The 24415-nt window shown below is 46.6% G+C and overlaps 1 protein-coding gene across 2 annotated transcripts in view; it reads right to left on the reverse strand.

The window, feature by feature from the left end:
* NPHP4 (nephrocystin 4) overlaps positions 1 to 24415 on the reverse strand; it is a 102281-nt gene that overhangs the window by 45802 nt on the left and 32064 nt on the right. For both annotated transcript variants that reach the window (XM_082233400.1, XM_082233399.1), the window contains exons 7-11: positions 18360 to 18487; positions 14515 to 14696; positions 14015 to 14141; positions 2440 to 2622; positions 1005 to 1146 (exon numbers count right to left, since the gene is read on the reverse strand). In XM_082233400.1, the coding sequence (XP_082089526.1) occupies positions 1005 to 1146; positions 2440 to 2622; positions 14015 to 14141; positions 14515 to 14696; positions 18360 to 18487 (762 nt within the window). The remainder of the gene's footprint in view (positions 1 to 1004; positions 1147 to 2439; positions 2623 to 14014; positions 14142 to 14514; positions 14697 to 18359; positions 18488 to 24415) is intronic.

Below are 24415 nucleotides of genomic sequence, written 5' to 3' on the forward strand. Positions count from 1 at the left end.
GGCTGCTCTTAAGTTCTTATGGGTTGGGGCCAGGGGAGCACATCCCAGAAACATCTAGCCCAGATACAGTGGTACCTCGGGTTAAGAACTTAATTCGTTCTGGAGGTCCATTCTTAACCTGAAACTGTTCTTAACCTGAAACACCACTTTAGCTTATGGGGTCTCCCACTGCTGCCACGCCGCTGCTGCGCAATTTCTGTTCTCATCCTGAAGCAAAGTTCTTAGCCCGAGGTACTATTTCTGGGTTAGCGGAGTCTGTAACCTGAAGCGTCTGTAACCCGAGGTACCACTGTATTACAAACTGAACACTTTTTCCAACCCAGGAGTGAAATTTCCACCTTGTAGTGCAACGAAATATGAAGAGAAGGGATTCTGTCTAAGCATTAGGAACAACTTTCTGATAATAACAGCTCTTTTGATAGTGGAATGGCCTTCCTCAGAAGGTGGTGGCCACCTTTCCAGGGATTCTTTAGCTGTGATTCCTGCATTGCAATGGGCCAACTCTACAATTCTATGACCTCAGAAGGTGGTAGACTCTCCTTCGCAGGAAGCTTTTAAGCCGAGGTTGGATGGCCTTCTGTCGGTGATTATTTAGTTGTGATTTCTGCTTTACAGGGGGATGGATTGCAATTCCATGATTCTATCCTATGAGTCAACTCCATCTTAGCAGCGCTTGACGGAGGGCACTGTGTTCCCTGCTCCAGCCACAGTGCTTGTGTGGCTGCAACAGGAGCGCGTGGCTCCCATTACGGAGCCCGCGTTTGTGCACCAGAAACAACAGCCTCTCGAGCTGCAGGCAGCTGAATGGCGGCACTTAAAAGGCTGGGAAGAGAGTGGGCATCTCGCCAAGAAAGCAGAGCCCAAGTTGTTGGCCTTATCTCTCCAAATTCTCCGACTACAGCAGCGCATTTTAAGTGGTCTCTCCCCACCTCCACCAAGTTCTGGAGTGGAACAGACGTCCCGCTGTGCGTTTGAAGAGTTAGCAATCTGGAAAAAGAACTCACTGGGGGACGGCGTGGGCGGAGGATTCTTTGAGAGAGGAGCCTCTCCCTTCGTGCTGCTTGAGGGTTTTCCAGCCACTGCAGGTTGCTCCTCGGAGCCGGTGGAGAAGTGGAACTGAACAGTCCCTGACTCAACCTGCTTCACCTGGGATTTGGAAAAAAGGAGAGGGGAGGAAGCAAGGACATCCTTATTTCTCCTGTTCATGTTGCCACCATGGAACAGCCAAACAGTATAAAATCCTAATGTTTTGGGTGGAAGGAATCTGACTTCTGCCCCAAGAATTCTGAGACCTGCATAAATTGTACACATTTCTGAAATTTCTACTATTTGATGTAGTCTTGGCTTGACCTTGGGGGTAGAAGCACAGAATTTCTGCCCCCTATTCCAACCACTGGAGTTCTTGTTTGGCAGCCCTTCTGCCTTCTTAGATTTTAACAGGTGTTCACACACCTTAAGGACTAGAAACTCCTTTCTCTCTCTTAAAGAAGCTGGGGTTCTCAGAAAATACCTGCTTTAGTGCAGAATGCTCAGGTTCAATGCTCAGCATGCGGCTTTGCATCCCTGGAATCCAAGCCTAGCACACGCTCTTGGTTGCTTTTGCACCCTAGCCACTGGCTGGGACTGTTTATTTTTATTTACAGTGGTACCTCGCAAGACGAATGCCTCGCAAGATGAAAAACGTGCAAGACGAAAGAGTTTTCCGGTTTTTGAGTCTTTCCGCAAGACGAATTTCCCTATGGGCTTGCTTCGCAAGACGAAACGTCTTGCGAGTTCTTGCGAGTTTGTTTCCTTTTTCTTAAAGCCGCTAAGCTGCTAAGCCGCTAATAGCCACTAAGCCGCTAAGCCGTTAATAGCCGCTAAGCCACTAATAGCCGTGCTTCGCAAGACAAAAAAACCGCAAGACGAAGAGACTCGCGGAACGGATTAATTTCGTCTTGCGAGGCACCACTGTAGTTCATAAAATTTATATGCTGCTTAATTATAAGAAACCTCAAAGCAGCTTACAAAAATGTAAAACCGCAAAATCAGGAGAAAATTGCCATATGTTACAGAATGCAAGAAACTAAAATTAAAACAGATTAAATTTCACATCAGATTTTCTAACCACCTGGCTTGACTAAACAAAAATGTTTTTAGCAGGAGCCGAACAGAATACAGTGAAGGTGCCTGCTTGATAGCAATGGGCAAGGAGTTCCAAAGTGTAAGTGCTGCCACAGTAAATGATTGCGTTTTGACAAATAAGTAACAGGTATTATGTGGCACATGTAGTAGTGCCAATTCTGCCAATTTTTTCTCATATGTTCCTCCCTTTGACTGCTCTTTATGGCTGATTTGCTGACTGGCTTCACCATGTCCCTGGCTAGGGGCCTGTTGCCCCCAAACCACCAGCTCTGCCAATACTTCCCCCAAAATATGTTTCTGGGGATCACAACTCACCTCTTCTGAGCTCATGGTGGCTGGTGGTGTCTTGTAAACCAAAACGTGACTGGGATTATGTTGCACTCCTCCTTGCAATGGCAGGACCACGTTTGAAGAAGCTGCGTCCGGTGAGGGGTTCCAAACAGCCCAGCGAATTGAGTGCATGTAAGCCGGCGTTGTCAGCGATGTAACGGATGGCGTCTGTGGTTCAAGGGTGCGGGGGGCAGGAATGGATGTGAGAATGAAGACATCACTTATCAAATGCCAGTTCCATGGGGCTGTTAAACTCTTAGCACCGCATACTGGTGTGACCAAGAAATGCAGATATCTGTGGAATAGCATCCCTGTTGAGATAAGACAGGCACATGCTTTCCAGAAATGGCTGAAGACATTTTTGTTCTGATAGGCTTCACTAGCTAGGTCTTTACCATGAATGTCCACTTGTTATGGATTTGTTGCTTTTGTGTGTTTTTTATAATTATGTGTTAATTGCCTTGAGACAGTGGTTTAAGGCAACTAAAAGATTCATGTTAGAATTAATTGATTAATTAATAGCTCTGTTTAAACTGCCCAAGACGGTGGCAATTGCTGCCTCCCGCAGGAGCAAGATCTGCAGATTACTGGTAACTATGAGCTGCATGAAGAGGGACTTTCTTTTACCTGTCCTGAACCTTCCAACACCCAGCTTCCTTGGATGCCTGTGAGTTCTCTATCCACTTTCTCAATGCCATCCATCATTTTATAAAGTTCCATCATGTCACCTTTTACTTGCCTTTTCTCTAAACTAAGGTAAAGGTAAAGGGAACCCTGACCATTAGGTCCAGTCGTGACCGACTCTGGGGTTGCGCGCTCATCTCGCTCTATAGGCCGAGGGAGCTGGCGTTTGTCCGCAGACAGCTTCCAGAGCAACACACGGAAACGCCATTTACCTTCCCACTGGAGCGGTCCCTATTTATCTACTTGCACATGGCGTGCTTTTGAACTGCTAGGTTGGCAGGAGCAGGGACCGAGCAACGGGAGCTCACCCCGTCACGGGGATTCGAACCACTGACCTTCTGATCGGCAAGTCCTAGCCTCTGTGGTTTAACCCACAGCGCCACCCGTGTCCCTAAACTCTAAACTAAGAAGTCCCAAATGCTGCAACTTTCCCCCAGTTGGGTTGCCCTTCTCCAGATCTTCTAGATCAGATACACTGGTTGTACTTTTTAATTTGGCAATGATACGTGGAGGTGCAGGCAATGTAGAAGTTAGAAGGGAATGATTTTTTTAAAAAGAGCACAGTGGCAGCCATATGAACACAATCTCCCTGTGGCCTCGTTCCCCTGGGCCCCACACCCTATGTAAGCATCTATGTACTGATATGCCTGCCTCTGCCAACTTCATGAATCTGATAAAATAGGCGGTGGACCACAAAAGTTTATCTGCAATAATCTGTTAGCTTTTAAATGTGAATATGATTCATGATTTTGGATAAAATCAAGTAATAATCCAAAAAAAGCCCCTTCCCAAAAATACATAATTTCAAACTCCTTGCTGCTTCTAAAATGATGTGCTATGTACAAGCTGATCCTGGAGCCAAAAAACCCCAGGATTTTTCAAAGGCAACTTCCTCCCACTGTACCAATGTCCCTATGTAATAAAACCTTCATTATCTGTGTTCCCACTCCACAGTCTATGGTAGGGTGGCTGGGAAAGGGCCATTGTAGCATTGAGATTCTGGAGTAGGTGGTAGGTATTATTATCAGCAATAACAATAATTAAGCTTGGTTCATATTTTGTACAAAAGCAACTCAAAATGATTTACAACCATAAATAAACAGGCATTGAAATGAGGCGTAAAATAAAAATCTAAAAGACAACCCTGTTCTTAAACGGCGACATTTAAACATCCCACCCACTCAAGAAGGCTTCAGATAATTAAAAGGCCCAAGAAAAAAGACATGTTTTTGCCTGGCACCTAAGGGTATGGAATAATCGCCAGGCAAGCCTCCCTTGGGCAAGCACTCCACAAGAAGAGGGCCACCACTGAAACGGCCCGTTCTCGGGTTGCTACTCTCCAGGCCTGCCATGGAAGGAGCACACAGAGAAGGGCCTTAGATGGTGATTGCAGGGTCCGGGGCAGTTTATATGGTGAGAGGCTTGGTAGACTGAGCTCTACTGATAGATCTGTTGATTTTTCGCAGTGGGTCAGGGAGAGCTTGCGACTCCCACTTGGCTGACAGTTGCAATGACTAATATGCTTCCCTATCCCCCTAAATTGAAGTGATGGAACAAAGAAAGCATGTGGGCAGGAACCAGAATTGGATTTTTTTTGTGCAAAATGACTGTGAGTTAATTTCTGAAACTGATCGCAATTCCTGGGCTGAGCATGTGCTCAGAATCGCTCTGTTTCTTAATGTGTGTCTGCCCTTCTGGCCGGTATTGTGCACCCGATTCTAGTTACAGGTCCAGGGTTCTAAGAAATAACAATAATAAAAATAACAAAGCAGATCCTGCAAGGCTGTTGATAGTGTGGCATTCACACTAAAGAGGAGAGAACTGTTTCTTTTCTCCTAAGTCTTACCAACTTTAATATTAGCCCCATAAATCAACCCCAGCAATCAGGATTCACTCTCCAGTACCTGGAGCTCTAGTACTAATTCTGCCAGTAACCTGACCTTCCAGAGAGAAAGTGATGCATTTTCTTAGGGACAGGATGGGCTGCAATGGTAGGAAGCACCATTCTGAATATAACATTATGGGCTGGCTTCTTAGCTAGAGAGGCTCAGGAGGCTCAGGCTGTCCCCGTTTTAAGGACTCTTCAGAAGGGTCTCAAAAGAAAAGCCTAAGAACTCACAGCTGCGTCCCAGCGTTTGAAATCCTTCTCCCGGCTCCCTGTAAATTGCTCATTACGAAAGCTACAAAGGCAATCAGCTTAGGGATTATCCACCCTCCAGAAAGGAGAGGGTAGGGGGTTAATTGGGTTCAGTGCGAAGCCACGACCGGGCTGCGCAAAAGGGCTGTTGATGACACTCTAGAGCGCTGGGAGGCATGCTAATCTGCACATCTCACACTCATATGACAGGCAGACTGTCTGGTGCAGGAGCCTGGTCACGGTAGCTCAGCATACAAACTGGCTTACTTGGGGGCACCCGCTCGGGTGCTGATCACTTTGGGGAAACTGCTTCCTCCTGTTTCATGGAGGATAATTTGGGATAATCAGCCTCATATGACCAGCATGCTTAACTCTAATTAATGCATGAAGGGGTTAAGACCATAGAGTAAGCTGCCCCACTGGGCTTAGCTAGGCCACACACCCTCGCCATGGCAGAAAGGGTTGTCAAGCCTTTGTTCTGGCACTCCACCCTTCCCCAGCTCCCAGTTTCTCAAGGGCAAAGGTTGCAGTGGACCTGGTGGGGAGCCCGGAGTCTGCATCAGAGTGCTTCAGCTTTCTCACCAGGGTGACCTACTAGATCTCTCAAAGAGAAGCCCACAAGCAAGACCTGAGTGCAACCACACTCTCCCCATTTGTGATTCTCAGCTAGCGGAAGATTCAGGGGCATGCCTTCTCCAACAATTGGAGACAGAACACTGTTATCATAGCTAGCAGTCATTGATGATGACATACAAGTCCAGAACCTAAAAGCAAAGATTACCTTTTGCTTCACAAATATTGCTTTCAAAAACCATCCTGATGATCATAATTCAAGACAACTGGGTCTTCAACTATCTAAATATCAGGCCCCAAATATCTCAGGCAGAGATGGTTAATAAAGACCGGCTATTTTTATAATGCAAGCTATTTTAATGTAAGGTAAACCAGTTTGGGTTTGGATTTGACATGCAGAGCACAGGAGAGGAGCTGTTCCTTCCCCCAGCAGGACCAGGTGCCATCCAGCAGGAAAGTGAATTCCATTATTACCACAGCCTGGCATGTCTAATTCAAAACAGGAACGCACAAATGGCGTCTTCTCTGACCCACAGGGGAGATACAATCGCCTATCTATAAATATTAAAATGTGCGCACTGGGTTGGTATTCACAGTGTGATGGAGCTGTGGGAAGCAATGGGCGCACAGTGCCCTCCTAGATTATGTATGGGGAAAACATCAGGCATGGGATCAGTACACATAAAATACCAATGAGATTTCTCTGATGCACTGACAGTTCTCATTCTCTTGCGTCATCCCAGCCCTATCCAATAGCTTCCAAGCATGCAAAATATCTCATGGGATGGGGGGGGGGCGGAATTGGCTAAGCTGCTGATGTATCCTGGGGATACACCATTTGCTTCTGCTGTGGTGAGCTGGTGGGGGAAGAAATCATGTTCCTTTATTCCAGGTTAATTAATCAAGCATAATTACAACCTGCTAGATTTGCATGCACAGATTAGAAAGGCACATTTGAAAGGTAACAGGCTCCGTTTTACAAATGAATAGACTGCTTTAATCCTAAATTTAAATGGGTGCTCCAGGGTTATTGCACCAGACCTTTCAAGATTTGAGTTAGTTACGCCTGCTCACACATCTGTTGAGACCCAGCTTGCAGACAGCTCTGACAGGGGCTCCCCAAGTTGTGAAGCTGAGCTGGGGCCACCTGCCCAGGCAATCTCATAGCCCTGGAATCTCAATTCCAAAGAGGATGGATCAGTTCACCGGGTGTGAACCCAGGAGAATCAGGTCACGTAACCCACAGCCTGGATTAGGCTGCACAGTACACCAAGACAACTTCCTCTCTGATGGATCTCCCAGGAGAGAAGGCACAACCAAGGTCCATCATTGGAGCCCTAGGGCAAGAGCATCACTCCCTGGCATTCACTGGGCAGCAGCTCGTCCAAATCCTGGCCATCGCCCAGGCTGCCTGGGGCTGACTGTAGCTGGAATCCAACAACAACCAGAAAGCACCAGATCAGCTGTCTTCTGGGCTATAAATATGTGTCTGGGACAAAGCATCTGAGATGAACTCGTAAGACTTAAAGAAATCCAGCCTTCACACAGAAAACCAAATGACAGATAGCTCTAGCCTAGCATTTTTGTGGGCATGCTAGTGTTCTCTATATAGGGAATCATGTGGATTCCCTACAGCACCTGACTCCCACCTGCCACCTGAAGTTGAACACACGCATCCATGAGAACTAAGCATAACTCAGGTTTGTTTATGCAAAGCTGACCATCAACCACCATTGTGGTCCACCTGTCTGCATGAAGCCAGATCGAGCCTCCCTCATATTATCATTCAGCAAATAATGCCTAGGTATGAACAGAGGGGATGGAGCGGGTCCCTATAAGCCCCATTGTTTTGTTGATTATTACTGCATTGCTTCTATTTGCTCTCCTTAGTCATCAGCACACAGATCGAGTGAGTCTGGAAACAGGATACAGATATTAGCAAGAGAGAAAATCCCTAATACAAACTGGGTCAGTACTGGATAAAGGCACCTCCACCCACTACAACGCAATGCTGCCATCCCAACAGATTCCTTCCTCTACCCCTATTCTTTCACTCTTAATTCCTCAAATCCTCCATTCAACCATCTCCCATGTAATTATATTATTTCAGTGCTTCTACAGGTCAATTTCCTTTACAGCAACATAGCTGTGAGGTGCCAAAAACTGAACAGAATTTTAAAAAATAACACAAATAACACAAACACACAATACCAAGCTTCTTAAGAGTTAAAGGAGCAAGAAATTGGCTTGTTTTTACTTCTGAGTCATAGAAAGCATTTGTGTGTGTATTAGGCCTCTTCTCTTTCTGCGCTATGACCTCAATAATTCTTTAAATGAAAGAAAAAAATAGAGAGCTTTCAAGTGCTTCTTCTGGAGGTCACTGTTTCTAGAGCTTTCCAGAAGGACTGCTGCAAGTCAGTGTTTCCTGCACACACAGTCAGTAAGGAGATTGAATGCCATGGACTGAAGGGGGTGTGTGTGTGATTTAATATACTTATTTTAGCATGTTACATGTGACACCTTTGCAAAGCTCAGAATCTGAAGATCAGCGATGAAACACCTTGAAAGGCATCGGAAGCAAAACCGCCAATGGTGTTGCAATCAAAAACGGCTTTTTACTTTGAGAGTGGGTGCATTATTGCACTGGAAGGCAAAAAGAAATGGACTTTGGGAGACCATCGCTCACTGGCAGGCATGGCCAAACTTGGCCCTCCAGATGTTTTTTGGGACTACAATTCCCATCATCGCTGACCACTGATCCTGTTAGCTAGGAATGATGGGAGTTGTAGTCCCAAAACAGCTTAAGGGCCAAGTTTGGTCATGCCTGGCTCAGTGCTTGAGCACAAGGTTTTCTTAAATAAGACTCCAAGTTGAATCCCCAATGGCATCTCCAGGTAGGGATACAACCCTGGAGACCCACAACCAGCTAACACTTTCCATACGGATGGTCCCAGGTCCAATCCTCAGTGACATCTCCAGGAAAGGAAGGGAAACCCTGGAGACACACTGCCAGCCAGTGTGAGCAATACAGAGCCATTTGACTCATGGTTGACTGATGCTCAGTTACTGCTGGACTCCAACTCCCAGCAGCTCCAGCAGCCCCCATGGCCAATGGCCCAGTGGATAATGGGAGTCAGGAGTCCAGCAATATCTGGAAGACCAGAGTCTCCCCATTCCACCCCACTCAGCTGTAGGTTATAATGAACTGTCTGCACCCTGGCTGATTTTATCTGTTGCTGTTTGGCAACTCTTTTAATGTATTCTGATTTCTTGCAACGCTCTTGTTGGGCTCTGTTAGGTGTCTTGGGTCCATCTTTTTTTCTTCTTCGGAGACAGGAAGGGCATTCCTGGTTTTATAAATATACATAAAATATGTTTGCAAATATATGGGATTTTGTGCCCCACCCCAGACTCCCCAGCAAAGGCTTACAGAGGTGAAGGGTGGGACCTATTTGTAAGTACAGTTCAACAGCAGGACATATGTTGGTTTAGAGAGGCTGTGGCCCCTCCCCAAATATTCTCATGTGGAAAGTTGTGTCATTGTGCAAGACCTTGACTCAGGGCAGAGAGCATCACTTATTAAGTCCTTTCTGGATCCATGACACTATAATGCGAGAGGTAATCTTTCTCTAGGGTGAAAACACAGGATGTTCCTTCCCTGGAGACCCACAGCCAGTTCATTTGTTATACTTTTGACAATGTATTTGTCAAGACAAGGTTGCTCATTCCAACTGCGCAGCTGTACAATCAGGCAAGCGGCACGGTCAGGTATGACATCTCAGGCCATTGCCAACCCCCTGGGGAAATCAAGCCTTGGGTTGATGCATTGCCTGACAACTCCCATTGTCTCTACAGTAGGCTCAGGAACGGGCCCACTGTGTGCGGAACTCACAAGCTTGCTCACAGCCTGCAAAAGAGATGAGAGAGAGAGAGAGAGAGAGAGAGAGAGAGAGAGAGACTGAGCAGGCCAAGGAGAAGCTGGCTGTGTCGAGGTGGCGCTTGCAATGTGCACAAAGATATGCAACTAAGTGCTCAATTAACGACTGACAGATCCTCCCAACCTCCTCACCTACTTTCGGAGGAGCTGTGAGGTGGAAGTGGAAGGGGCTCGGAGCCAAGCACAGGCCACTGTCCAAAAGTTACCAAAAGGGGGAAAGGGCAGAGTGCGCTGCTGGGGCAGCCAAATGGCCAACAGAATGTTGCTGGTTCTGGTGTCCCGAAGGGCAGACAATTCCTCGATGGCATTTGCTCCTGGAAGTATTTAGGGCAAAGTTAACCAAAGAGTTACCTCCGCGTCTAATTAACAGTTTTGAAATCCGACAGCATCAAAGGGAATGCCGGGAGGAAGCCAAAGGCACTTTCATCTGGGTCTTTGTTGAGGACAAGGGTCTTTCCAGATAATAAGACATTTTTGTTTAGAGGAAAGGCAAAGAAGTGGTGACAGGATAGAAATTTATAACATGCCTGGCATGGAGAAAGTGGATAGGGTTTTTCTCCCTCTCTCATAAGCACTAACAATGATGACTTCTTCCCCTTGCTAGCCTCCTTTTCAGCCTGCCCCACCTTTTTCTTGGTGTGGGGGTGGGTCATGGGGGAAGAAATCAGCAGCATCAGTGGGGGCGGGGCAGTGGAGTGGCATCATAACATCAAAGCTACACTAGAATGAACCTGGGTGACTCCTTGCATAGGCATGTCCTTAGAAAGGAAGTCAGACCTTGTGGGGGATCAATAAGGGGTTGAGGGGCTCAGCAGGTGACCTTTCTGCTCCTTGGAGAAGGTAAGCAATTTGACAGCAAGCAAGTTGCTCTCCAGGTCAGAGCTGCTAAGCGCTGGCTAATGAACCAAACACTTCAGATCTGCACAGGTGGATTAAGGTGGCTAATTTCATTAATAAAAACCGAAGGAACACCTGATCACAGTGCCTGGGTTTCATCTGGATAAATAAAAGGAGGGCACTGGACTTCACTCCTGCTGTGTTGAAGGTGCCTTCGCCTTTGCGTGGACGTCAAGCGGAACACTTGAGACTGGAGCCCCAAATCAAAACGTTTGCTAATTGAGTTATATTGAAAGGGAGATCCGTACAGTGAAAAGGAGGAGGTCACCAAGTTCCAGTTCAAAACTAAGCCTGGGCAAGTTTCTTTTTCCTTTTTCTTTTTCTGCCTCCTCTACAAAACAGAGAATTAAATTCATCAGCAGTAATTTTCAGCAGGAGACTCGGGCAACTAGGATTGTTTCCCACAGGCATTTTGTTATCTTCCAAGTTAAATATCCAGGGCCGAGCTACCCATTATGCAAAATGAGCCGGGAGAATTCCAGACTCTTATTTCTGAATGCTCCTCTGTGTTAAAATATAAATCCTACACACAAGGCAGAACTTGCAGAGCAGAGAGAGCTTTGCTAAAACTTTTTCTGATCTGCTGTTAAATGCAAGGAGTTCTCATGGGGGGGGGGGACTTCAAGACTCAATGCTGGAGGAGAATCACTGGAGCCCTTCTCCTCCCACCACCTATCTCTGCTGAGAGTGCTTGTCTGCTAGTCCTAGATGCTTCGTATACCAGTGACTCCTCCACAGAAGCTCCCTCGGCTCCTGGCATCCTGCTCTCCCAATACAAGACAAACCAGCACTGCCACAGTGCATGCTTCATAACTGAGTGCTACTGCCTTCATAGAGAGCTCATCTTCTCTAGGGAGGTGGAGTCCAGATTATTCCTGCATCCTGCAATGGGCTCCGGTAGGCTTCAGGCCAGTTAGGACTGGACCACAATCTTGGCCAAGAGTGAGCAGGGTAGCAGGTTATGATTCATCAGTGGATGATTGCCCAACTAAGATTCTTGCAAGGTGAGTTAGGCTTGGAGGACATAAGGAGAGCCCTGCTGGATCGGACCAGGGATCCATCCAATCCATCACTGTTTTCAACATTAGATGCCTCCTTGTCCCATTCCTGCCACAGGTTCTCTTCTTAGCAGTAAGATGAACTAGACAAGTCATGCCATACATGATTCTATGATATCACTTTAAACAGTCATGGCTTCTCCCCAAGAATTCTGGGAGCTGTGCTTTATTAGGATGCTTAAGAGTTGTTGGGAGTCCCCATTACTCTCCCAGGGCTAAAATTCCCAGCATTTCTTGGGAAGAAGGATTGGCTGTTCAGCCACTCTTGGAAGTACAAGAGGCAGGGAGGGATCTTGAGCTCAACACCGCTACCCACAACTGCTTATTGTTTGGTATTCTCCTCAGGTACTGTAACCATTGGGCAACAGCACTCCTGACGGTCTTGCTAGGTATTCTCCCCAGGTACTGTAACTAATGGCATTTCTGTGCGCTGCTCTGGTTCGCCAGAAGCGTCTTAGTCATACTAGCCACATGACCTGGAAGCTGTACGCCGGCTCCCTCGGCCAGTAAAGCGATATGAGTGCCGCAACCCGAGTCGTCCGCGACTGGACCTAACAGTCAGGGGTTGCTTTACTTTTACCTTTACTGTAACTACTGGGCAACAGCACCCCTGAGAAATGGCATTTGGCCAACCCCTATGCTGGAAAACTCACACACACACCCCCAGACACCTGCAAAAATATGCAACTCCCCCTGGATCTTTCATCACTGTTTGGTGGAAGGTGGCACTCCACTGAGACAACACCACTTAGAGAGGATTTATTAAGTATGATAGAACCATCCGGTACAAGTCAAGGGTAGCAGCAAAATTCACACTGGCTTCCCAGCCTTAAATAATTTTAAAAGGACTTAAAAATCAATTTGAGCATATTGTGCAATGCGCCTAAGCCTCACAACATGCTGTAAATCTCTGCAGCCACCCCCACACTCCTCCGCAACAAGGACCACTGCTATATGAGACAAGAAGACCTATTTGAGGGCAGAGGTAGCCCAGCCTGGAGGACACAAAATCATTTCCATGATAATTCCTGAAATGAGTTTTCCCACTGCACATTTCTAACATCATATTCTCACTTGCTGAGAGGTAGCAGCTTACACTTAGGGGACCCCCCCCCCACACACACACACTCCTTCTATTCCCCATCCCCACATCATTCAAAATGTGGACCCAATACAGGTTACAAAATCACTCAAAACAGCCAGCAGTTAAATCTATGTAAAGATATGAAAGAAAACCACCATCAAATCTCAATTATACAGAACATTTAGAACCATATTCTGACTACAGCAAACGATTTCTGAAAGAGTGACATTTTCATAATCCTTAGAAAGCAATTTGTTTGCCTGCTGGCTTGGGAACTCAAGAAGTACATTCATTATCGGGACCAATTCTGACCCACGAGTCTCGGGCTGAGTGCTGCCAGTAGGCCCCTGAAAGTAGCTAATCAGATCTAGCTATAAGAAGAGGCTGCTGGATCAGGCCAGTGGCCCATCTGGTCCATCATCCTGTTCTCACAGTGGCCAACCAGATGCCTCAATGGGAAACCCACAAGCGGGACCTGAGCACAAGAGAACTCTTCCATCCTGCGCTCTCCCGCAACTGGTATTACAAAACAGTGCTACCTCCAGTGGTGGAGGCAGAGCATGGCTATCGTGGCTGGTAGCCACTGATAGCCTTATCCACCATGAATTTGTCCAATCCATGAGTTCTAGTTTTATGAAAGAGGGAGAAAGCTTTTCCCTACCCACTGCCTTTCTGCAATGGACAATTTTATGAACTTCTATCAAGTCACCTCTTGCTCAGGTTGTGTCCCAGGTGAGGGATGCCCTGGGAGAGCCGTAGCCAGCCTCTGGCCTAATATTCCTAAGTGAAGCAGATGTGCTGTGAGTGTGCAATTATATCCAACGCATTGGTTCTGCACTTTGAAATACTGGCCATGTTCAAGACGGAACCATACGGATGATACGCAGATACCGCCATTGCAGACCTGGATTTTAAATGAGTGATGAAGCTTGTAGAGGGGAGAGGAGGGCAGTCAATGGCTACAATTGACCTTCATAAGGCTCTTCTGATGTTTCTATGTCCTTATGCTGTGTCAAAGGGAAGAAAAGCATTGCCTGCCTGTCTGCCTCTCGTCAAGATATCCTCATAGAAAAAAGGGATAGGAGGTACCATGAGGACAAAGCTGGCACAACTGAGTTGTGACCCTATGAAGACAGAGACTCAAGCCATCCTTATGCCACCAAAGAGGTGACAGCAGATGCAACGCATACCTTCCCATCTGGTCCACTTGCCACGGAGAAGACGTACTCCAGCAGCAGGACCACTCCAAAGGCCGGGTGATGGACCATCTCTGTCAAGTGTATGCGGCTTCGCAGCACAAGAGCTTGCCCCTCCGAACTGCAAGGAAAGAAGGGGGGGCAGAGAGACCCAGATATGATATGCCACCCAGCCACATGCCATCAGGTTTATAGTCCTGACCATCTTTCTTTTGTCCTAATTTCTACTTGGAGAGGAACAAAGTACTGCCAGTGTGGGGTGTGCCCACGCCCCTCTATCCAACCCTCAGGACTCTTCTCCAGGTAACGACCCCTCTCTTCAAGCCACATCCCACAGTGGCCCTTCGCCCCATCCTCCCCAGGTACTTTTGCCAGAATGTGCCCTTGAAATGTGATCATCTTCTTGCTTGCTTGGATGAAGGAAGGAAAGAGACGTGTGTGTTTGGTTGGTAGGAACTTCTGGCTTTTCCTTGCCTGGAAAGCCGCCTTGTTACCTGGGTCTGACACCGGCTCCTTGTTTCCTCTGTAAGCTGCCGGTCCGCCCTCGAGCCACCTCAGCCTCTGGCACCACCACCACCACCTGTGGTGGCTGCACAAAGCAAAAGCCGTTGTGTACCCCAATGTGCAGCCGCCTCTCCTGCACCGCGAGGGTGTTTCCATCCAGCATCGAGTTGCCCTAGGAAAATCCATAGGTGGACAGGTCATGTCTCAAGGCACAAGGAACAACCCTGCAAAATGTCACATAGTCATTCATTCATTCCTTTTCCTGTCCTTCACCCTAAGGTACAAGGGCGTATTACGACACGAAGAAAACAATACTCAAAACAACTTACAGAAATAAGCCACATCCTAGAAATATACACCCCGAGCCAAGTTAAAGAGGTGCATCTTCAGCATTTGCCGGAAGCTGTACAATGAAGGTGCCAGGTGAACTTGTGTGGGGAGGGAGTTCCACAACACAGGGGCTGACGCAGAGAAGGCTCTCTCCCAGACAACCGCACACCTCCGAACCTCTAAGGGAGGACAAACTACAGTGGTACCTCGGTTTACAAACAGCCCTGTTTACGAACTATTCGGTTTATGAACTTCGCAAAACCGGAAGTAGTGTTCTGGTTTGTGAACTTTACCTCGATCTACAAATGGAAGCTGAACAGTGGAAGAGCACCGGTGGCAGGAGGCCTCATTAGGGAAAGTGTGCCTCGGTTTAAGAACAGATTTGGTTTAAGAATGGACTTCAGAAACGGATTAAGTTCATAAACCGAGGTACCACTGTACTCAGCATCCAAGAGGTTCTGCAGGGAAGTGGGGGATCTTTCAGATATTTGGGGCCTAGATTGTTTACCGCAATCTTGAATTGGGACCGGAAACAAACAGGCAACCAGTGCAGCTGCTTTAAAACAAAGGTTATATGATATCTAAACAGAGGCCCGGCCATTAACCTGGCTGCTGCATTTTAGACCGATTGAAGTTTCTAAGCTGTCTTGAAGGACAGCCCCGTGTTTCATGACCACCCGGAATAGAAACAATTCCAGGAATATGTTGGAGGCACTTGACTGAGAGCCACTGAGATGGGCTCTGCGACCCATCTCTCCCACCGTTGTAGTCTGCAGGAATGGCTGATGGCTGGGTGATAGCTAAGGGAGAGAAGGCCTGATGCGGCTTGTCTTACAGCAGGGCTGACGGAAAATGAAAATCCAGCTTGCTGTTCCCTTTCCTTATATTCAAATGCACAGGAAACAGACCCAGAGTAAGGGCCCGGCCAACTTATCAAATGCCACGGCATTTTTTAACCCGCAATGTATTGTGAGGAGGGGGCAGGAAAAGTAATTTTAGGCAGGATGTCCTCAGCTAATAAAAATGAAAGCTGCCCCAGAGTGACTGCTGGATATTAAAGTATTTCATCTTCTCCTCTCTGAAAATCCACTGCGCATCTGACAAATCAACAAGGCACATCCTTGGGGGTCATTACCGCTTCCTAAATTGCGAGAGCTGAAAACACAAACATTAAAACTTAGAAGTTGCTCTGGGTATCCATTAATCAAAAGCAGCCTGGCCACCATGTAGCTCATTAGCAGTTGCTTATTCCAGGAGGAGGGGAGGAGAAACAGCAACAGGGAGGCTTGGAAGAGAGCAGTCTCTTAATCAGAAGGAGAACTAAGGCAATAAAAGGACTCTTCCCTCCCCGCAAAAAAAATGCAGCCTCAAAAGCAATCCATATGCTAAGAAACAAGCAGATGCATTGTTATTGTCCAGAAAATGGGAAATTCATCCCTCTTAGAAAAAATCCATTGTTTTCCGCTTGGTGGTATTGGAGGAGGCAAGAAACCCAGCAATTGACTTGCAAGAATAATCCAGCTTCCTGAAAATTAGCTTTGTTTTGAAAGAATAAAAAAGGATGTAGTCCATATGTAGTCATGTGGCCAGCATGATTAAGCTGCTTCTGGTGAACCAGAGCAGCGCACGGAAACGCCGTTTACCTTCCCGCTGGAGCGGTACCTATTTATCTACTTGCACTTTGACGTGCTTTCGAACTGCTAGGTTGGCAGGAGCAGGGACTGAGCAACAGGAGCTCACCCCGGTGCGGGGGATTCAAACCGCCGACCTTCTGATCACCAAGTCCTAGGTTCTGTGGTTTAACCCACAGGGCCACCCGCATCCTATATGTAACAGCTGTCAAATAAATTATGCAAGAAAGGAGCTGCTGTGCAAAGATGCTCAAGCTGTATAATCAAGACCAGTCACAGGACCAGGTTTGCAAGAATTTGGACCACCTGGTCTCAGAATTGCAGGGGTTTTGTTGCTGTTTGTTGCTGTTGTTTTAGCTTAGACAACACAGGGCCAGCCTACCTGTGCAGCAGGGTGAAGCAACAAGTGTGGTCTAGTGGCTAGAGTGTCAGAGTGGGACCAGGGAGACCAGGGTTCAAATCCCTGCTTGGCCATGAAATTCAGAGTACCTCAGCCCAATGTACCTCACAAGGGTTTGGGTGAGGATAAACTGGGGAGGAAAAGAAACTTTGTTCAAAACTTTGTTCTAAAGAAGTGTGCATGCACACGAAAGCTCATACCAAGAACTAACTTAGTTGGTCTTTAAGGTGCTACTGGAAGTAATTTTTTTATTTTGTTCAATTAGTTCTGAGTAAAACTTAGTTGGCTACAACCATTGGTGTCTGAATGGTGTGGCAAGAGATTTTAAATTCTTCCTCAAAGCAAGGGAGATCAGTACATTGGTGCCACTTCAAAGAAGCAAGCAAGCTGTCTTGGACCAACACTATGACTTATGCGCATTCCTGACAACAGGTTATGTCTGGTCATTGTCTGGAAAATAATGTGCAATGAGATTTGAGATCAAAACTCTGAAACTAGTTATGCTTCAGAGTGCCCCTGAAGAAGAACAATTCAATCTGAAATGCACTGGGTTGAATAAAGCATACTTCCACTAGACTTCTGAATAAAACACACTCCTGAATCTGTCATTTTCTATTTCTTTCAGTAACTTGTTTTCTCCACTCTTAAATTTGATTCCCCCCATTTCCACATCAGTTTTGTGGGGTTGTTTTTTTTTCCAAAGTCCCCGTGAAAATGTGTCAGAATTTTAGTGCACCTATTTCGTAATATCCATTTACTTATTACATTTCTATCCCACCCTTTTTCCTCCAAGGAGCTTGAAGTGGCGTACATGGTTCTCTGCCTCCCCATTTTATCCTCACAACCCCCCTGTAAGGTAGGTTAGGCCGAGAGGCAGTGACTGTCTCAAGGTTACCCAATGAAGCTTCATGGCCAGGTGGGGATTTGAACCCTGGTCTCCAAGGTCCTGCTTCACCACTTGTAACCACTATGTCATACAGGCTCCAATAGGCAAAATCAGTGACGTAGCGTGGGTTGTCAGCACCCGGGGCAAGGCAAGTAATTTGCGCCCCCTAACCCGTGGATTTGCGCCCCCTAACCCTAACCCCCAGATGTTGTGCCCGGTGCGGCCGGCTCCCCCTGCACCCCCCTCGCTACACCACTGGGCAAAATTCATTAGGCAATTTGGCCGAATATATGTTTTCCCCCAAGCAATTGTTTCCTAATACCATGCGTTATTGTATGTTATTTTCACTAATGCTTCTTTTCTTGTATACGTTATTTGTCTGGAAAGCTGCACTGAAAATTCAGAGAAGTGCAAGCTTGGAAGGATAGCTGTGTTCTGGTTTACGTATTGTTTTGGGAAGTATGAATTAGGGTAAGGGTGTATGAAAATGAAAACCAAACTGAATTTATTCCCCATTCCTACCTGGAGGTCTCAAACCTCTTCTTCCCCGCCCCTGCATTTCTCGCCTTTCCAAGCCTTAGAGAGTACCTGATCACTCATGAGCAGATCCAAGAGCTCCTCTTCAAATCTCTCCAACGAAGGGTAGAGGTGGATGGACAGCTTCTCCAAGTACCACGTCACTGTCTTCATGAGTCGTGGTTTCTGGAATAAGTCTCCTGCAAAGAGAGTCACAGGTCATGGCATAACCAAGGTTTCAAGTTGTGACATCACCTCACTTTGTTCAATGTTCATGAATTTATGAGCCCATTTCATAGCTCTTTCTCCTTCTCACAATGCTGCTGTTTTTTCGTCTAGGGAGCACTTTGCCCAAGTAAGGTTTTGCAATTGTTTTTGAAAACAGCATTATTGGTTACGTTGCTGAAATTCACACAAAAAGATTCTTTCAAAAAACAATAGTCAGAAGCATCAAAATTCCACAAGCAATTTATTTCATTTTACTACAGACGTACGATGCAGGTCTTTGTGGAAAGAAGATCAGCAAAGTGACGCCAATGTAGCGGGGTTTATTATTACAGTGGTACCTCGGGTTAAGAACTTAATTCGTTCTGGAGGTCCATTCTTAACCTGAAACTGTTCTTAACCTGAAACACCCCTTTAGCTAATGGGGCCTCTTGCTGCCGCTGCACTGCCGGAGCATGATTTCTGTTCTCATTCTGAAGCAAAGTTCTTAACCCGAGGTACTATTTCTGGGTTAGTGGAGTCTGTAACCTGAAGCGTCTGTAACCTGAAGCGTCTGTAACCCGAGGTACCACTGTATTACAAAAATAAGAATTAAAAGTCCAGGGCATCATAATTCCACATGCATTTGTGAAATCTCACTCAATGTGTACTCATCTCAATGAAGATAGGAGGGGGCTATCAACGGCTATTAGCCATTATGGCTATGCTCTGGCTCCACAGTTGGAGGAAGCAATTCTTCTGAATAGCAGTTGCTGGAAACCACAACAGGGAAGAGGGCTCTTGTGCTAAGGCCCTGGCTGCCTGTTTCCCCACAGGCAACTAGTTGGCCCCTGTGAGAACAGGATGCTGGACTAGATGGGTCATTGGCCTGATTCAGAAGGACTCTTCGTACAGGACATTCTCAGCAGCACTTAGAGAATTTATTTGCAATTCATATATAGGGCAAGCTCTGGAATCCAGGGCCTGAAGTTCCTGGAGAAGTTTGAGCCTCTGTACATACTTTGTACTACCCAACGTCACTTTAATATTCAGAAAGCCTGAATATAAAATGTTCAGCCAGTGGTATGGAAATTAATCCTGCAAGTATTATCAGATGTTGAAATTTCAGGCTGCCAGAGCTGATTTTCTTCATTTATAGCGGAAATCTGCAGAAAGCATAGTGATCTTGGAAGCTTGTACTGGAAGTAATTTTTTACTGTACTGTAACTCTTCATCCACTGACAACTTCATTGAATTTAATAGGAGATTCATTAAAAACAAAAGAGAAGGCGGTTTGAGAACATGCGTTAGTAGCAACTGAAACAGTTAGGGCTTGGTGTTGAAAAAAATGTACATCGTGCCCTCTGACTCCACACGGCTGAGGGAAGTTTTTGATATTATTGGAAACTGACTGAACTAATAAACTAACATAATAGGGGTTATATTCCATGGACTTAGGAGAGAAATGAAAGGTGTTTCTCAGTTATTAAAATACATATTGGAACAATTGTCACTGGGAAAACTTATTTTTGTGATTTAATATCCGTTCTACATGTGCTTAATGGAATAAATATATTGTATGCAGCGTCACTGGAATGACATATATTTACAATTTAATACATATTACATACGTTGGATCTTTTTCTTGCTTTGCTTTAAATTAAAAATCAATATAAAAACGGATTGATGTTTCTGTGCCTGCGTGATTGCAGGCTCCCATATATCATTTCTTTCTTTAAAAAAAGAAAAGTAAGAAAGAAACCCACAAAGTGTCATGTGGCACAGGCAAGGCAGTTTATTGCGGCATCTGCTTTTGAGGGACAAACTCCACAACAAAGGCTAAGTCTGAAGGCAATTCTGTGGCTGGCGTGAGTTGGATGGGTGTCACTTGAGGACCTCAGGGCTTCAAGCAGGAGTATTTTCTCAGCTCTGCCTGGAGATGCTAGGGATTGAATGTGGAGGCGTCTGAATGCAAAGAGGAAGGCCTTTTTTAGACTATGGCTGGGCCCATTTGACCCCAATACAGTGTTTGTAATGTCATTTTTATGTAAGCATGTTATAAGGTAAAGGTAAAGGGACCCCTGACCATTACGTCCAGTCGTGGACGACTCTGGGGTTGCGGCGCTCATCTCGCTTTATTGGCCGAGGGAGCCGGCGTACAGCTTCCGGGTCATGTGGCCAGCGGGACTAAGCCGCTTCTGGCGAACCAGAGCAGCACATGGAAACGCCGTTTATCTTCCCGCCGGAGCAGTACCTATTTATCTACTTGCACTTTGACATGCTTCTGAACTGCTAGGTTGGCAGGAGCAGAGACTGAGCAACGGGAGCTCACCCCGTCGCGGGGATTCGAACCGCCGACCTTCTGATCAGCAAGCCCTAGGCTTTGTGGTTTAACCCACAGCGCCACCCGAATGTAAGCATGTTAGGGGAATAAAAAAAAAGAAAAACACAGAACACAGAGTGTCCACTCATCAGCCCTGTAAGCATTCATTTTTACCCATGCTTTTGGCCTGTTAAAGTTGTGGAGGGGGACTGTTATTATGCTTATGTTATTATTATGATACCTGTTATTATCTTTTCATTATTATGCTCTGTAAAATGTGTTCTTCATGTTGTACACACCACCCTTGGATCTTTTGAGAAAGGGTGGTTTGTAAATCAAATTAACAGCAGCAACTAGCAAAGGGGCTTTGCCGACTGCCCACACAATGTCAGCAAGAAGCAGAGCTCTCTGAGAGCCTCTGTGGGAGAAGCAGCATTTATACCAGGCCTCAAAAAGCAATGAACTGCATAAAATCTTATACTAAAAGAGATTGGGGGGGGGGGCGGCACGGGTCTTCTCACCTTTTTCTTCAAAAAAAAAAAAGTCCCAACAAGAAGTACAATAAATAAACAAATGCTAAAACTGCTGATGCTATCTGAGCCCTACTACAAAAAACGCCTTGGGCGACAAATTGTAGCATTCAATCGTTCAAAGAAAAGCGCATCAGGAAAGAACTGGAACAGATGTTCTCTCCCTTTGGCTCAGCCTTCCCCCGCCCCCCCCCCCGCCCCTTCTCTGGCCGGCCGGGAGAAAGTTGCACTTGAGTTAATTCAAGCATGGGAAGAAAACCAGCAGCAAGGCAGCAACCTCTTCCTGAGCCCCTCTGTAAGGTTCCATGCTGGTCTTTCCAACAGAAAGCCTTGGGTCCCACCATGTCAACACCTGGGGCCCTTCCAAAGGCATCTGCCAGGGAGAGGGAGGGCGGGAGATGAAATGTAGGCCGGTAGTCGGAAATGCTGTAGTGGTAGTAGGTGGAAGGGTATTAGTTTAGATGGCTTTGAAAACAGAACTGGGCAGATTCATGAAGGATGTTTCTAGCCTGCACCAAAAACGGTGGGTTTGGAAGCAAGAGAGCTCTCCAGGGTGAAAAGGTAAGGAGCCAGGACTAAGACTCAAAGGTATCTCTAGCAAGGAGCCCAAGCAGCAGCCTACAGACAGCAACAGAGGCTTCTCACAGCACACAGCTAAACTATGGAACTCATTCCCACAGGAGGCAGTGACAGCCACCAACCTGCATGGCTTTAGAAGAGGATTACACAAATTCATGGAGGGGAAGGCTGTTAATGGCTACAAGCCGCAATGGCTATGCTCTACCTCCACGGTCGGAGGTGGCAAATGCTTTTGAATACCAGTTGCTGGAAGCTGCAGGAGGGGAGAAATGCTCTTGTGCTCAAATCGTGCTTGCTGGTTTCCCGCAGGCATCTGGTTGGCCACTGTGAGAACAGGAAGCTGGAGTGGATAGACCGTTGGCCTGATCCAGTAGGCTCTTATTATGTGGCAAATGCGTTTTGGAAATGCAAGAAGGCAACAGAGATGGGTAGACATATTTTCTGAGCCCCTCAAATTAGGGAAACCTTTAATAAAAATTATAAATATGTCGCTAGGATAAAAGTACCAGATTTCATAGAGGTGGGTTGGAAGATCTTGGCTAATTATTTGAGTTAACCGGAGGGGGGTGCTGGAGAGCTTAGCCACCGCAAATCTACAGCAGAGCCAGTTAAGGGGAAGGGGGGGGGATGGACTAAGCTAGCCTGATCCTCTCCCAGCCTGTGCTGCACCAACAGCTTTGCAGAGCACCAGAGAGTCACCTTTCACCTGCACGACCCATCCATCTCCATTACGCTAATGGAGGCTGGAGAGGTGTGATTCCAACCCTCTGCACAGCCAAGAGTGACTTTGCATGAAGTGACAAGGTTGCTAAGCTCGTCGCCGGGAAAAGCTCACGGCCAAACAGCAGCCAAGTGGGAGATTGATGAGCCTGTCGGCGGGGATGACGGATCAAGTTCCTTGAATCCCCAGGATACAGCTACAGAAGAAAAGATCTTTAGGGCATGGCAGGAGAAGAAGGACCCACTTGGAAAGTCATCTGCATTAATGCAATGTCAGCTGGATTCTGTGGACAAGGAAGTGTCCAGAGGAGAGTTGGAGATTCTTAACATTTCCTTGCTGTGGGAATATTCCTGAAATAACAGTGGGCTGACTTCGGGGGCGAGCGTTGTCCACGCATGACTCATATCTTTTCAGAGCATTTGAAGCACCACATACTAATTTTTAATATTTATCACGCACCTAAAAGCAACAGCAAGGTACTCTACAGTGCTAAGAGACACAGCATTAAAAAGAGCACAGAAGAAAGACTACCTGTATTATTGTCCTGATATTACAGGAGTAGGGACCAAGGCTGTTCTCATGGCTGAACCCTGAACGTTCTGACTCAAGAGTGCCTTCTCAGTTCAGTTGACAGATAGCCCTTACAGCAAGAGTAGGCAACAGGGTGCCGGTCCTGATGCTGTGGACTAAAACTCCCATTATCCCTGACCACTGACCACTCTGGCTGGGGCTGATGGGAGTTGGGAGTCCAACAACATAGAGAGGGCCACAGGCTCCCCATCCCTGAATGAGACTGTTACTTGCATTTAATGTCACTAGCTACCTCCATCACTCACCTGTACTGAACATAACGTAATAATAGCCTAGATACCTCCAACATCTCCTCCTCCTTTTAATGAAGGGATGAGCAACCTGCTGACCTCCAGATCTACAGCTCCCATTATCCCTGACCACTCTGGCTGGGGCTGATGGGAGCAGGATTCCAGCAACACCTGGACAGGGTCAGCCCTGCCTTGCGCTACTCCAGTGACATGAAAGCTGTGAAGAGGCACATCGTCCCCTTGACTTGTTCCTCTCCCAGAATGGTTGCTGGGGTGAGGCGGCTCACCTTCAGAATCCTTGAGCTATTGCCAAGTGTTGTTTCCTCCTACTTACCTGCGGTGTGCCTGAAATCTACATGCCCGGAAGGGAAGAAAGTGGTAAGGGAAACCATCCCATAACGCTTTTCTCCCCAAGAGGCAGCTGATTAAAGATTCTTCTTGTCCTCCCCAAGATACACAACTGTGCATTACTGAGCCTGCACTGTATAGTTAGGAGGCACAGCCCCGGCGACACAGAAAGCACCCGGCAATAGAGTGAAATAATACATCTCTGGCTGGCGGAGCAGTTTAAGAGCCGCAGGAAGTGCTAGGAACGGAGAGTTTCTGACAAATTAGCTTTGCTAACACTAGAATTTGCCTTAATTCAATTTTGGGAGCCAAATATACCTCCTCAATTTCATAGAGGCTGTTATCCAAAGCTTCAGTGTATCAAATTACAGGGTACATTTGGCTGGAAGTGCCCATTTGCAGCCAATTTCAAGCCCTCGGCTCTGTCTTGTCCAGTAACCAAGTAGTATTTACTGTGGGGCCGTCTTGGTTAAGGAGAACAAACAAGAACAGAAGGGCTGGAGTGCTAACTTTGGAGGACACAGATCTTTGTCAAAGTAACACAGCCAGCAAGGGCCATTCCATGCCCAGAACTTAAAAAGATGAATCATTCATTAGGCTCT

The sequence above is a fragment of the Podarcis vaucheri genome (assembly GCF_965113315.1).
Source record: "Podarcis vaucheri genome assembly, chromosome: 7".
In the NCBI taxonomy this organism is placed as follows: Eukaryota; Metazoa; Chordata; class Lepidosauria; order Squamata; family Lacertidae; genus Podarcis; species Podarcis vaucheri.